The sequence below is a fragment of the Acomys russatus genome, chromosome 22 (genome assembly GCF_903995435.1).
Source record: "Acomys russatus chromosome 22, mAcoRus1.1, whole genome shotgun sequence".
NCBI classification, from domain to species: Eukaryota; Metazoa; Chordata; class Mammalia; order Rodentia; family Muridae; genus Acomys; species Acomys russatus.
The window spans coordinates 43228008-43243076 of NC_067158.1; the positions used below are offsets into that span (position 1 = coordinate 43228008).

The 15069-nt window shown below is 47.1% G+C and overlaps 1 protein-coding gene across 1 annotated transcript in view; it reads right to left on the reverse strand.

The window, feature by feature from the left end:
• Positions 1–6797: 6797 nt before the first annotated feature.
• Sel1l3 (SEL1L family member 3) overlaps positions 6798–15069 on the reverse strand; it is a 115676-nt gene continuing 107404 nt past the window's right edge. The window contains exon 24 of the mRNA XM_051164724.1: positions 6798–7160. Within this exon, the coding sequence (XP_051020681.1) occupies positions 7021–7160 (140 nt within the window). The 3' untranslated portion in view covers positions 6798–7020. The remainder of the gene's footprint in view (positions 7161–15069) is intronic.

Consider the following 15069-nt stretch of genomic DNA (forward strand, 5'->3'; position numbering starts at 1 on the left):
AATTAACAAGAGAGCAACAGGTGAGAAGACACACGATTTTTATGACTATGTTCCCTAGTCAAAAACAAAGTGAGACTCACTTAGTAGAAACAGGGTCTACATATTGTTTTAACAAGGGGAAGGGGCTTTGTACCTCAAGGAGGGATGAATCATGGGAAGCAAGAAGAAAGCCTTGCAGTGTCAGTGAAACAACAACAACAAAAAGTTTTTTATTTGTTTGTTTGTTTGTTTTGGTTTTTTGAAATAGGGTTTCTCTGTGTAGCCCTGGATGTCCTATTTTTGTTTGTTTGTTCATTTTGTTTTTGTTTTTTTGAGTCAGGGTTCCTCTGTGTATCCTTGCCTTGGCTGTCCAGGACTTGCTTTGTCAACCAGGCTGGCCTCGTCGACAGCTCACAGCGATCCACCTGCCTCTACCTCTTGAGTGCTGGGGTTAAAGGCCTGTGCCACCATGTCCAGGTCGGTTTTGGAGAGTTTTTGTTTTATTTTTACTGAAAATTAAACCAAGGGACTTGCTCAAGTCTTTGCTCAGGGCTCCAGTCCTTAAATGTGTTTATTTTGGTGAGGTTGCCTTATGCAGGCTCAACTCTGAACTGACTCTTTGTGACCCAGTCTCTCTCCTCTCCCAGCACAAGAGAGGAAAACACCTCAAGGGAGAAATCTACCCGGTTTTAGCAGAAATGGAGGGCAGAGCTGTCTTCTGCATCTATTGACTCTTAAGAATTATATGCCTAAGTAGCATATAGTCATGTGACATATACTGGCCTATTTAAGATAAGAAGGCCCCAACTGCCCATTAACCCCAGAAGAAGCAAAGTCATACAAAGCACACCTGGACCCCCACCCCCACAGGCTGGAACCACATGTCCAGAGTCCAGCCTGGATCTGCTGAACCACCTTTACCCTCAGGTGCCTGGCTTTGTGCCTACAGATCTGGATGGTATTAATCAGAATGGCTGAGGCAATGGCTGACTCATCCGCGACGTGGGAAGTGTGTCTGTTGATTTGCAGAGGTATTGTGAGAATCAGAGATATTGACCCCGTGTCTCAGATTTCGACACTCCAAGAATGCAGTTGCGGTCACATCTTTACAAAAGGCTGATTCACCATGGCTTCACCACAGCAGAGGAAACCACCTTCCCAGAAGAGGGTCCTTGGAATTGCTGACTGAAACTCTGCTGGATGAGAGCTCTGAGCTGGTTCGGCTCCCTTGCGTGGACTTAGGCTGCTTGCGGGTGAGAATGCAGCAGAGTTAGCATGAGTGACCAGGAGAGGAATTGAGTTGTACCTTATGGGCCACCATAAACGTTTATGTACTTAAAAAGATCTGTCACACACCTATAGCAAGCTTTACTCTGTACCACATGCAGTTCTATGGAAATGGCTTTGATAAAAAGGATGGGGGCGTGGTCTCGGGAGGCAGAGGCGGGCGGAATGCTGTGAGTTCGAGGCCAGCCTGGTCTACAAAGTGAGTCCAGGACAGCCAAGGCTACACAGAGAAACCCTGTCTCAAAAAACTAAAAACAAAACAAAAACAAACAAACAACCTCTTTAAAAAGGATGGGGTCAAAAAATGTGTTCTGTCTCCTTCCTGCTCAGGAGTAAGCTACAAAGTCTGCTCTGGCCCCAGGGAGTCACAGTTTGGTGAAACTGCTCATCCGGGTTTTGAGAAGTGTCTAGAATGGCTGGTTTAAGAAAAGCCCCTCAGACAGCAACAGCAATAAACTCACTGTGTTCTCCTTCAGCCCGAAGGGCCTATGACTGGGTCAGGGCCCCAGATCCCCAGTGCCCACCCTGACCTCCACAGCTGGTGGTCCTCAGATCTGTCAAGCCACTTGAGAGTATTTGGATCCCAGCCCTGAGCAGAGGTCAAGATATTCCCCCACAGGACGTTGCAGCCTCCATGCTGACCCAAGTCTGCATACAGCTGACGTTCGTGTGGGCCTCTTAATGTACCAGGTGTCACTGGGATCCTGGCTTACAGGTATGACAAGAAGCAAATTGAGAGAAGACAATTTATCTCGTCTGACAGTATGAGGGACACAGGCCACCATGAAAGGGAGGGGCTTGGGTGCAGGAGCTTGAGAGAGTGGCCTCGAGGCACTGGCAGACAGGAAGCAGAGAGACAAATGCAGGAGGTCAACTCATTCTCCCCCAATTGACTCCACCCAGAACCCCAGCCCACAGTATGGTGTTCCTCACATTGAGGGTGGACTGTCCCACCTTGGCGAAGCAGACCTCAAACCTCTCTCCGGATACGCACAGAGGTTTCTCATGGCGGTGGTTCTAAATGGCAGCGGCAGGCTGGCAGTTGACATGAACCACACATAGTGACATGGAAAGCAGCTTTGTGGTGGGAGGGGAGCATTCAGGCAGGACTGGGCTCTCTAGCTGCCTAGGAGAGGACATGGCTGCACATGGAGCATGTGAAATGAGAAAGGACACGATATTAGCATCTCTGTACCGCAGGGCTTGAGGGTAGCTGGGGTGGAAGGGCGGGATCAGGAAGTGGCCTGGATATGGCCCCTGGGTTGTATGGTGGCTAAGAGGAGGGGCTGTTCTCTGCGTGGGGTGACTCCCCACGCACTCATCTGGTGCTGAAATTCCTGTAAGGCTTTACCCAGGATCCCCATAGACATCTCCTAAGTCCTCTAAGGACAATTTCTCTGATACTCATGGCTCTTTGTATTCGTTTGCAAAGCCTGCAGTATCAAAATGTCACAGGCTGGGTGGTTTGAGCAACAGAAATTTATGGTTTCGTGGAGCTGGAAACTCATCGAGGCTGACAGGCTCCTCCACCTCCTTCATCTTTTTCCCTCGAGGGAGGGAGTCGTGCCCCCTCCACTTCCCATTGGAGCCATGCAGAGGGCAGCTGTGGACTTTAAAATCTCACTGATGTATTTTGTGCAAATAGGTTTGGGTGTGTCCTGTGACAGGGGTAGAGGGGTGTGTGTGTGTGTGTGTGTGTGTGTGTGTGTGTTAGAGGAAGAAGTGGGAGAGAGGGACAGAGAGAGAGAGAGAGAGAGAGAGAGAGAGAGAGAGAGAGAGAGAGAGAGAGAGAGAGAGAGATTTTGTTTGATTTCAGAAAGGGACTATTTAGCAGAACCTACCAGCGCCTCAAGGGGTGGCTGTGCCCAGACCTCACCCTGCACTGATTGGTACTGTTCTTCATCTATGCTCTCCCAGCAAGACGTTCTGTCTGGTTGAGTGGCTCGGGTCACCAGAGGTGATGTGGAATGTGAGCCTGACAGTTCTGGAAAATCAATCCGATGCGTCTTTGTGGAGTGAAAAGAAATAAGAGCTGTCTTGGCAGAGTCAGCTGGTTTCTTTATGCCACTTACACTTACCAGGAGGGAACGCAACCTTTGGGGCTTCTATGCCCAAGACCCACCCCTGAAGCACAGTCCTACTTTCTCTAAGTGACTCCTGGAAGCTGTTTGCCACTCAGAGAGATGTCAAGAGGGCCACCTTCGGGTCCCCGAGGCATGAAGGGAACAGCTAACCTTGGGTGCCACAGCTCCCTATCTTCTATCTGCAGTTTCCAGAAGGCAAGTCCAGGCCTGTAGAAAGCCTGTCTGCTGATCTCATGCATGGCTGAGTTTCTGGGTCATTCTGATCAATGAATATGCTAGCCTTCTCATCAATAGGGGCTTAGCTACGTCCTCCCCATCCCCACCTCACCCTCACCTCCCACTGTTCTTGCAGTGCTGTGTGCATAGTCTCACCTCTAGGCCCATGGCCAGATAAGTCTCCCCAGATGACAACTCTCCTTTCAACTGTTTTGTCACAGTCCTGCCCACCTGCCAAGGCTCAGCCCACCCCTGTAGCAATTTTGATTTAATGGCCACAATCATTGCTGAATACCCGGAAACATCTGTTGTATTTTCATAGTAGTGAAGTTGAAATGCATATATATGACACTCATGCCAGGCACGGTGGCACATGCGTTTAATCCTAGCACTTGGGAGGCAGAGGTAGGTACATCGATGTGAGTTCGAGGCCAGCCTGGTCTACAAAGTGAGTAGCCAAAGCTACCCAGAGAAACCCTGTCTCGAAAAACAAAAACAAACAAACAAACAAACAAACCCCAACAACAACAACAAAAAAAGATTCATGACACTCAGGTGTATATTGAAATATATTTTCTCTTACCTACAATCAAATTTTCCTCCTGAGTGTACACTCCCTGGGCATCAGTAATTGCATAGGTTGGAAACACTATTTAGTCTAATGTAATAAACCAATAGGTTCCTTTGGGAAATGCATAGTCTCTTAGAGTCAAATGCCATCACTCTCAGAATGTGCCACCATACCTCCTCTTGCTCTTGATGCTGATGCCTGTTAGAGACGCAATAATGAGATAGTGTCCAGTCTGTCATGCCATCACCTACTGTCAGGCAATGCAGTATCTTGCTCTGGCCATTCTCAAAGGTTCCTCTCACTGACTGGTCCTGCTTCCAGCTTCATTGGTGCTTACAGATCCCTATAGACACAGCTGCTGCTACAGTGCTAAATGCCAACACCTGTATCTTTCCCGCATCTCTCCCCAGGGCGCATGCAGATGTCTGGATACATTTAAACTGTGTGGAAGAAATGAGGGCATCTCAGAGAAGACACATGTGGTGGTTTAAATGAGAAATGTATACCACAGGCTCATGTATCTAAAGACTTGATCCCTGGTTGGTGATGGTGTTTGCGAAGGTGATGGAACCTTTAGAAAGTGGTGGCTGACTAGAAGAAGTGTATCACTCAGGGTAGGTTTTGAGAGTGTATAGCCTTGACCCACTTCCAGCGTGTTCCCTGTGCTTCCCGTGTGTGGATGGAGAGTTGATCTCTTGGCTCCCTTCTCGCGCTACCTGGTACCCCATACAACAACAACAAAAAAACCCATCCAGCCCAAATATCAATAGTAACAGTGTGGTTCACAGGCTCAGGTCTCCAGGTGGTGGTGCCATTTGGTGAGGTGGTGTGACACTGCTGAAGGAAGTTATGTCACTGGGGGTGAGCCATGAGAACTTCTAGCCTCATCCCATTTCCAGTCCACTCTCTCTGGTTCATGCTTATGTCAAAGATGTGCTCTCCCAGCCTCCATATCTATCAGTTACAGCCTTACCTTCCCTCCAGGATGGACTCTGCCCCCTGGAACTGTAAGCTAAAACAAATCTTTCTTCCACGGTTGCTTTCGGTCATGGTGCACTATCATAGCAGCAGAGAGGTAACTAATGGAGACACAATTGAGAAACTGCTCCTCTGTCCATGAGCATCTGGACATAAGACATTCTTACAAGGGGGTGACCCACTGAATGGTGTGGCTATGAGTTGTCAGCAGCCTAAGGTCCCAGCAGACGGGGAATGGGGGTGTTTGCCCTCAGCAGAGGCTCTGAGTAGAGCTGAGCACCTCATACGTCTCCTCATACTTCTTGTTCTAACAGTATTAGCAACCAGCACTCAGAGCACTGAGCACTTTCTTGTGGGCTACACATACACACACACACACACACACACACACACACACACACACACACGCACACAATCTCACATAAGTCTTGTGAGATGCCCATGAAGTGGACTTTTCTTACCCTTATGTTTTAGTACAAGAATATGAAGCTCAAAGACGGTTAACCCCAGCATTACTGAGTAAGTTACAGGGCCAGGGTGACTAGACCCCGAAGTCTGGCTCTTTTGCAAATGGCTCAGACAATTTTTGCTCAAATGAGAGCAGTAGACGTGGGAAGAAAGGAGGGTGAACTGGAGGGTTAAGGTAAAACTCAACAGAAGATTCATTTCCGAGGCTGACATAGCCCCTGACACAGCCTGTGAGGCTGGGCAAACATTGCTTTGAATTCTCAGAAGAGAGCTTCCTGTCACCTTCACATCCATGGTTGTCCCTGGCGAGCAGGACAATCCCTTTTCTGTAGGCGGTCGTTTTTGTGTGTTGGAGGCAGGGAGGCTCCTAAGGAGAACACCTGGACCTGAGCACCTTGTGTAATGACCACAGTGACAACGAAAAAGAAAAGAAACCACTTCCCGGTAGTCAACTGTAGAAAAATAATTTTATTTACTACTGTAAATAAAGTAGTGCAAAGAGTACTTAGAACCCACAGTATTGCATTACTGATTTATTTACTACTCTAGCAGCATACGGCACACGGACACTCTGTTCTTCCTTGTTCTCTTACACACACACACACATACACACACACACACACACACACACACACACACACACACACACACCTATACAGACACAGGCAAGCATAAGGGGTGGCCATGAACCTATGAATGAACAGCTTGTTTTTCTGCGTATTCCATTGCTGCCAGTCTATTCTAATGGTGATTGATGGGGAAGAAGACTACACTTAAATACTAAAGATTTTCTAGCTGTTATTGCACGGATTGTGATGGAAACATAAACGGTATCCAATCATGTCATCAAATGATTTGGAAGCACTATGACTCTAGAAAAACCCATGGGGGGTGGGGGGGAATGCAAACCCATGTACAATGCTATTGCCTTCCCTGTATATGTTGTTTTGTCTTCTAACTGCTGAGTTTGGGACTCAGAGAGAAATCTGTCAGTTGGGCTTTCGGGATGCAGGATGTGGCAAATAGATGGACTGAAGTAGCATCTGCCTTGGGGAGAAGTTCCTGTTCTCTGGTAAAACGGGATGAACACAGACTAAGACATTTTAAAATTCCTCTCCATGGATGGGAATATGGACACTCCACAAGATGGACTCTGGTTCCCAGAACAATCCCCAGAAAGGAAAGTCCGATCGATGCCTCACCTCATTTCCCCACATGCCCCTATTTTTAAGGTCATTCTTAAATTTGTTTGATAAGCATAGTCTGCTCTGGGTACGTCCTTATTTAAACATAAACAAAAAAAGACACCAAGTGCAAAACCGGCATCCAGTTCACAAGACTTTTAAGGTATTTATCAGTGGAATGCCAGGCCCCAGTCTTCCCAAACCAGCCATTGAGAGGACCGCCTCTCTGCTGGAGAGGCTGGGGTTGCACAGTTCACCAGCGAGGCTCAGAGTTGTTAGCCATTGTTGGTGGGGCATGGTCGGAGGCATCTGCAGCTGGAGGCACAGCTGGGCTTGGGGTGGATGAGGTGGAGTCTGCCAAGTCCCAGGCTGGTGCTGGAGAGGAGCCACTGGCTGTAGAGACACATAGAAACAGAGTTGAACATTTGAGAGAGGCGCACGCAGGACTCCCAGCCCCACCCAGGATCCAGCAAACAGGAAGGGTACTCCTTGGCTGGTGGCCCCAACTCTAGGTAGATAGACAACCTTGGACCTATTATCTCTGCTATTTGAACTTTGGTGTTTCCTTCTATAAAATACCAGGTTGGGATAGATGTGTAAAGATTTCTGGTGATTCTCACGGCCTTCTAAGTCAGTACATGTCTGGCAAAAAGGTACTGTAATTAATTTCATGAGCTGTGGCCCTAGTCCCCCACCCCCACGCCTACATGGTGTCAACATAATATAAACTTAATAATGTCAAACAATCAGAGGAGGGCTGGTTTTATTTACATTCTTATGCCATGTAGGAGGACTGTCAAATTCAGCCCAAGTTACTTTATTTAAATAACTGCACAAAATGATTGAAAAATATATCTTTAGTAGAGAAGATAATAAATCTCCCTGACTTTAGAGTAGCTTATATGAAGTGCATGTCAATCCTTGGCTTTTCTTTATGTATTTTATGTATAGGAGTGTTTGGTCAGCGCATATGTTTTGGACCACTTGAGTGCCAGGTGCCTTACAGGGGCCAGAAGAGGGCACTGGATTCCCTGAAACTGTAGTTACAGATGCTTGTGAGCAGCCACGTGGGTGCTGGGAATTGAACCCAGGTCTTCTGCAAGAGCAGCCAGTGCTCTTAAAAACTGAGCCATCTCCCCAGCCCCCATGTCAGTTGTTTACAAATGCCAGTTATTATTATTATTTTTTCCTCCTTAAGGAGAGAAAGGCACTGCCTGGATACTTCCACTTGTCACACCTACTCAGGGGTGGAGATGGGAGGACGATGACTCCTAGTTAGGAGAACCAAGGACCGTGTTAAGCCTCTTGCAGACCTACGACAGCCCTGTAGCCGTGAGTGACCGGCTCTAACTACCATCTGTACTGGAGCTGGCAAAGACTGCTTTATGTATGAAAACCTAGAAGTGCCCAAGGTAAAACTGTGGACTCTGACCTTTAACAGCCGAGTGACGTTGGCTAAGTTATCCGCAGGCTCCCACCTCCAAAAAATGGAGAAACATGGATGGGTCGGCCTCACCAAGTCACTTACAATGCATTTACAATGTAGAGCAGTGTTTCGTAGGCCTTAAGTATGCAGGAAACGTAACTGGGTTACTGGGGAAATGTGTTAAGATGTGTTCATTTCAGGTACATGGCTTATGGGACTGATGGAAGAGTTGGAGCATTTGTTTTCTAGAGGCCGGCAGTCCCCTATCTGAGGCTGCAGGACAAAAACAGCATGACAGTACAAAGCCAGAAAGACCACAGTTGCCTGGAGCCAGCTGGGTAACCTTGAGCCAGCTCGTAACTACTCTGAGCCTTAGTTTCTTTAGCTGTAAAAATGGGGAGAGTAACAGCTGGGCGTGGTGGCACACGCCTTTAATCCCAGCTCTTGGGAGCCAGAGGCAGGTGGATATCTGTGAGATCGAAGTCAGCTTGGTCTACATAGCAAGTTCCAGGGCAGCCAGGGCCGCACAGAGAAACCCTGTCTCGAAAAACAAGCAAACAAACAAACAAACAAGCAAACAGAGGGGAGGATAGTAACATCCAGAGCTGTGTGACAAATGGTTAGCTCAGTGGCCAAAGTCTGCGCAAACACACCAGCCATGCACTAGTTTACCTGTGAACAGTGATCTTAATTAAACTTGGTAGTATTTTAGCATTACTAATTTTGTAGAAAGTGGGGGGGGGGTGATTTTATTTTATTTATAATTTTTACACTTGTTTATTTATAAAGCACATATATAAATGTGTGCATATGCCAGGCACATGCGTGAAGTCAGGGTGTAGGAGCCAGTTTTCTTCTTCTACAGTGTGGTCCCAGGAATCAAATACAGCTTTTTGGGATTGGCAGCGAGTGTCTTTAGCCACTAAGCCATCTTCATGGCCCAGTGGAGCCACTTCTGAAACGTATGTACTGTACAGAGATGCCACCCTGTGCTGACAGCCCAACTCTTCACCGTCTCCATGTCTAAGCGTGACCACCCCCGAGGGCCACCGTATAGTCTGGACATGAGGCTCCCTGTAGGTCTGCTTTCCTGCCTCTGGACTGGACTCCCCCTTGAGGGCCTCTTCCAACACTCACAGGAGATGTGGAACCAGAGACTAGGGGAGAGGCCAGGGGGTTGTGGGGTTATTAAAGACTTAGAAACAGGTGACCAAGTAATGAAGTTCAAAGAGCACTGTGCCACGGTCAGGAGGCCCAGTCCTGGCGTGTCTTTTTTTACCTGCTGTTATCTATCTCTGGGGGAGATAGTGACTTGTGGATGTTTCCTTCCTAACGTGTTAGAATCCCTGGTTCCTCAGTAGAAAGGCTTGGAGCAGCTGGTGCCTGGGCCCCCTTTTGCCATAGGATTTGCCTTCCCAGTGACCTCTGTGGAAGTTAATATAACACTAAGGCGTGGACTTTCAAGCTTAGGGAACGTCTAAGTCGCCATGGTAACGAGATAAATCAGCAACTGGTGTTCTGGTTAAAACAAAAAGTGTCAATGTGTAAATGTAGAAAGAATGCCTAATTAGCGCTGCCATCACTTAATCCCCTCCCTCGCCCCCCCCCCCATGGGGACAACAAGGAATGCCGACTGTTTCAACAGCAAGTTTGTTATTGTCTTTGTGAGCGGTCCTCCCTCCCCCACTTCCATGGGGGCTGCAATCACTGTGTGAGCCCCCCTACTGCATGGCCTAATTTTAAAGTGGCCCCTTTGTCTCTGCTCTCCTGGAATGCATGTTAATTTTATTATTGAGCTAGAATCAAGGTAACCAGAAGTACCCTCCGTGCTGCTTAAAAAATTACAGAGTGTATTCCAAAGCCCAAAAGAAGTGATTTGTGGATTACTTGCTGGCTGGGGGTTCGTTTTCTGTACAGTAATCAGAACAATCAGGAGCAGGCACACGCAGGACCTGGGGCCAATGGCAGTTGCTGCCTCTTTTGGTATGGCTCACGACCTAAGAATGGTTTTCACACTTTTAAATGGTAGAACAAAACTCAAAACAAGAATAAGATTCTGTGACGTGTGAAAACATTTGAAATTCAAATGTGTCCACGGGACAGTTTTAGTAGAGGCCCGGCCACGATGGCTGCTTTAGATTTCCAGGGACAGAGTGGAAAAGCCAAAGCAATTCTTACGTAACTCCTTACAGAAAAAATGCTGGGGTCTACCTTGGTTGGTAGAGCAATGAATTGCCTAAGATGCATGAAGCCCTTGGTTCCATCTTTAGCACCATATAAACTGGCTGTAGAGATGTTGGCCTATAATCCCAAGAGTTGAGGGGGAGAGACAGGAGGCATGGCTGCAACAAAGAATATGAAAGGGCTGGCCATTGGGTCTGGAGAGATGGCTCAGTGGTTAAGAGCACTGTCTGCTCTTCCTGAGGTCCTGAGTTCGATTCCTAGCAACCACACAGTAGCTCACAACCCTCTATAATGTGATCTGATGCCCTCTTCTGGTGTGCAAGTGTACATGCACATAAAGCACATATATATGAAATTTAAAAAAAAGGGGGGGTGTGCTGGCCACTGGTAGGAATGAGGAGCAAGGAGGTGGGTGGCATTGGAAATGTCACACTATGTGTGAGTTAGTCCCCAGGAGCCTGCAGAGTGCCAGGCAGGTCCGAGATCCCTGTCCCTAGTCTGGCTCTAAGTGCAGGTACTGGTGGGTGGGTGCCAAGAGTTGGGGGTACAGGAGCGATGGTAAGATTCTTTGCCGTGAAATCTCTGACTTCAAAAACTATCACCTTTTTTTGTGAGCACTCTGTGTGGCATTTCGCAGAAACCTCATTAGCTGGAAATGCAGGAGACAGGAGCAGAGCAGAGAAAAGTTTAATTAATCTCACTTAGATCATCTTACATTCCATTAAAAAAAGAAAAAGAAAAAGCCGAAAAGCCTAGGCTAACCACAGCCTGAAAGGATGAGTCAGCAGACACCACCTGCGGTGTGGGGACAGACTGGCAGGGGCTTAGACTACCTACTCACCCTGGGAGCTGGGAGCACTACAGACTGTGTTTATGCTGTGTGTTCCTCAGACACGGAGTTCAGAGTCAAGCTGCAGACAGAGGATTTCTTTGGTTGGAAATGAACGCGACCTTATGGGTTTCAGAGTTCAGATCTGGGGCTGAGGTTAGGCAATGGGCAATGAGGTATGTTATGGCCTCAGGCCAAAATGTAAAATGCATTGTTTCGTATACACACCTTATACGCATGGATGGAAAGGTAACTTTATATGATGTTTTTAGTGGCCCTGCATTTTGACCTGCAACCGGTTACATGAAGTCAGGTGTGGAACTTTTGGTCTTGTGGCTTCATGCCAGTGCTCAAGTTTCAGGGTTAAGAACTTGGGATTTGGAGTCTTTCTGATTCTGTGATTTCAAGTTTCAATTTTTCAAAAGGAAGACTCTTTCTCTGAAAAGGCACCTCTTTTTTCTTTTCATTTCATTTTATTTTTTTCACCTCCCTTCTGGCAGGCAGCCAGGCTTCAGGCTTTTTGTTTGTTTGTTTGAGGGATGTTTGCAACAGGCCCAGGTGGACAGGGCTTTGGGCTCACTTTACTTTGGGATCTTTTGGGTTTCAGCGTGGCTGCGGCTCCATTACGGGGTAATTATGCTTGGCGTCTTCAGTTGGGAGGGGGAAGCCGCGCTTTTGAAACACTTTCAAAGCAATGAAAAAGCTCTTTCTGGAGTCTGAGAGAGGGACTGAACTGTCTGTGGATTGTTCTAGCAAAATGCCCTCCCTTCCTTTCCCCTGGAGCAACCTGAAACTGGAAGGCTCCAAGGAAAATGCTTGGAGTTAGGTTAGGTGAAGGGTGACCCAGATGCTGGGTAGGCTTGGAGCAACAGCAGTTCTCTCAGGCCTGTTGCAGTCAAATAACTCTGGGGACATTATTACCCCGAGAAGCTCTGATCTCCTGAAAGACGTAGCTGCCTTGAGGAAGGCAAGCCACCGTAAACTAGTTTCCTCAATGGCAGTAAGAGATGTGTCTCCTATCTTGTTACTTGGATTGGATTTGTTAATGTCTCTGTTTAAATGCATCTGAAGGAAAAGTCCCATGGCACAGCAAAAGCATGCTAGGTTTTGGTTAACCGTTACAGAGGCCAGTCAGTCTAGTTAAGTATGATCGCCTCCCTCCTGGCAGAATTCTCTAATTGCAGGCAAAATACCCCATAAGTCAGGATGGACTCGATAGCTACCAGCTTTATATACACCAAGCCATCTTATTTTGTTTTCTCAGCTGCAGAAAGAAGCAGGCAAAATGTTCTGCCCTTCATTTTACAGGAGAGCAAGTGGAGGCACAAGCAAGCTTCTCTCTTGCTCAGAACTGCCCCCAGAAAATAACAGCAGGGCTAGAATCTCAGCAGCTCCCTTCTCCACTACTGGTGGGGCTAACTCCTGTTCTGCACTGCTGAGCACGGGGCTGTTTCATGTGACAAAGTCTGTGGCATGACCATATATCACAAAGCATCATACAAACTTGGGGAGGGGAAATATAGCTAGCCAGAGCTGATCACACAACAGATATGAACAGCTTACTGATAAACCATTAAAATTTAAGATCAGCAGGGTGTGATAGTGCAGGCCTTTAATCCCAGCAATCTGGAGGCAGAGGCAGGTGGATCGCTATGAGTTCGACGCCGGCATGGTCTACAAGTGAGTCCAGGACAGCCAAGGCTACACAGAGAAACCCTTGAAGAAAGAAAGAAAGAAAGAAAGAAAGAAAGAAAGAAGAAAGAAAGAAGAAGAAGAAGAGAAAAGAAGAAAGAAGAAAGAAAGAAAGAAAGAAAGAAAGAAAAAGAAAGAGAGAAAGAAGACAATAAAAGAAAAACAAAATTTAAGATCTATTGATTTTTAAAAAATAAAAAAAACCTGACGCGAATAAGAACTCCAATTCCTAGTGGCAATCCTCACCCTAGGTTGTTTTGGGGAGGCTGCCAGTTTTCAAGCTCAAGCCTTTTGACCAGCCCCCAGAGTGAATTACTATAGCCATTTCATAACCTCATCTGCTACAAGTACCAGTCATCCACACCTACATTTCCTGTGGGGCAAGGAAGGGACACGTGGACTCCATCAGCTCACCAAGAAGATACAAGTGACAGAAGCTTTGGCCTCCAGGAGGCCCACTCTTCCATGTCCCTATCACCTGCCCATCACTTCTCCAGTCACCTGCTCGCTTGGGTTGACTAATCTTATTTCAAAATGGCTGGCATGTTTTCACTCTGGATAGGTCTTTAGACACTGGGAAGAGTGAAAGAGATGCTTCAGCTCTCAGCCTGAGTTCTCACAGAGCTGGCAAGACTGCTGTGGACAGGCACGTTCTGGAAGCGGATGAGCCTTTCCTTCTTCCTGCCATTCCTGGCCCAAGTGTGTTTTATAGAGTAGCAGTGTGGACAGGACCCAGGGGCTTGCTCCAATTGTCTAATCGAGGCTCACTCCATCAGGATCCTCATGGGGTATAATTCTTACATGATTCGTATGCCTAGTAAACCTAGGAAGCAGTAAGCTAGAAATTACCTACGGAAGCATTATTTAATTATCCTGTACAGTGCTTTTAAGGCAAATGTGCATGTGTGGGGGCAGGTTAATTATGAATTTTATTTCAAGATGCTAAAGCCAATTAGGAACTATTCCTACTGTGAAAGAGGCAATTAGTTTGCGATAGTCTATAGCACTTTAAAGGACTGAGGTTTTGAAAGCCAGTTTGGATTCTACACCCTCCATCCATCTTGGCTTCGTGTCCTTAGGTGGACAGGCCACCTCACCCCTCTGGCCTCAGTTTCCTCATCTGCAACATGCCACAAGGAGAATTAAGTTCTTGTTAAGATCTTATCACAACAGGATCTTCTGTGGTTGTCAAGAAGAAAAGAGGGGGAATGTGCTGGACAAAGCAAATGGAAACGTTTGAAAAGTGAGGGGAACCATGTGAGAGAATGACCCAAGGAGGGATGGGAAGGGGAGATATATATGAACTATGAAAGAGCAAGGGCGGGGGCGGGGGAGGAAGGGAAGGATGCAGGGCGACTGCTAATGAAGATGGGGAGACAGGGAGAAGCCCGTGGCTGCAGAAGAAGCCCAGCGCCCCCCTCCACCCACCCCGCCCATGAATTTTCATGGCTACCAGCTGGCATAAAACCATCAAGTCAGTTTTCAGCGACCCTAACAGAACTGCATTCATAATAGTCAGAACGGTATTTCCAGAGAGTAAAAATGACAAAGATAATTTGAAATGGAAAACACTGACAAGATGCAAAATAAATGGGCTCTACCTGGCAACAAATTCAGGGACGAGACAGAATGAGCCCTAGGGAGATTTATGCAGGGGCACAGGATGAGGCCTCCAGCCTGGCAGGGCTGGGGAGGGCAACGTGCACCTCCTTGGGTAAAATGAGAGGAAGACGACCCTGCATATGCCTGTGAGAGAGAGGCTGATTCATTCCTTTCACTGTTGATTACATGTGACACCAATAACTACATGTGACACCAATAACGGCCATTGGAACACTCAGATGCCAGCCTGCCCCTGATCTGTCCATTTGTAAGTGTCTCTGTCGGTCTTTGTGATGTATTTCCTTGTCTTTTTGCTATTCAAGATGGTGGAAATCTGGCTCTTTGCAGGTCTGAGTCTCTGCTAAGTGTGAGACATTAATATGAATGGTAGGCCTTGGGCCATCCTTTAATCCTAGGGAGACAAAATAGCTAATGTTCGTTGAGAGGGTTTTATGTGCCACTTAAGTAAAACAGCTCTCATTAAACTACAGTTGCCATTAGGATAAGCATCTTATACGCATTTTTAACTGTCCCCCTCATTTTACATCCCTTCGGGAAGTTATGTTAGA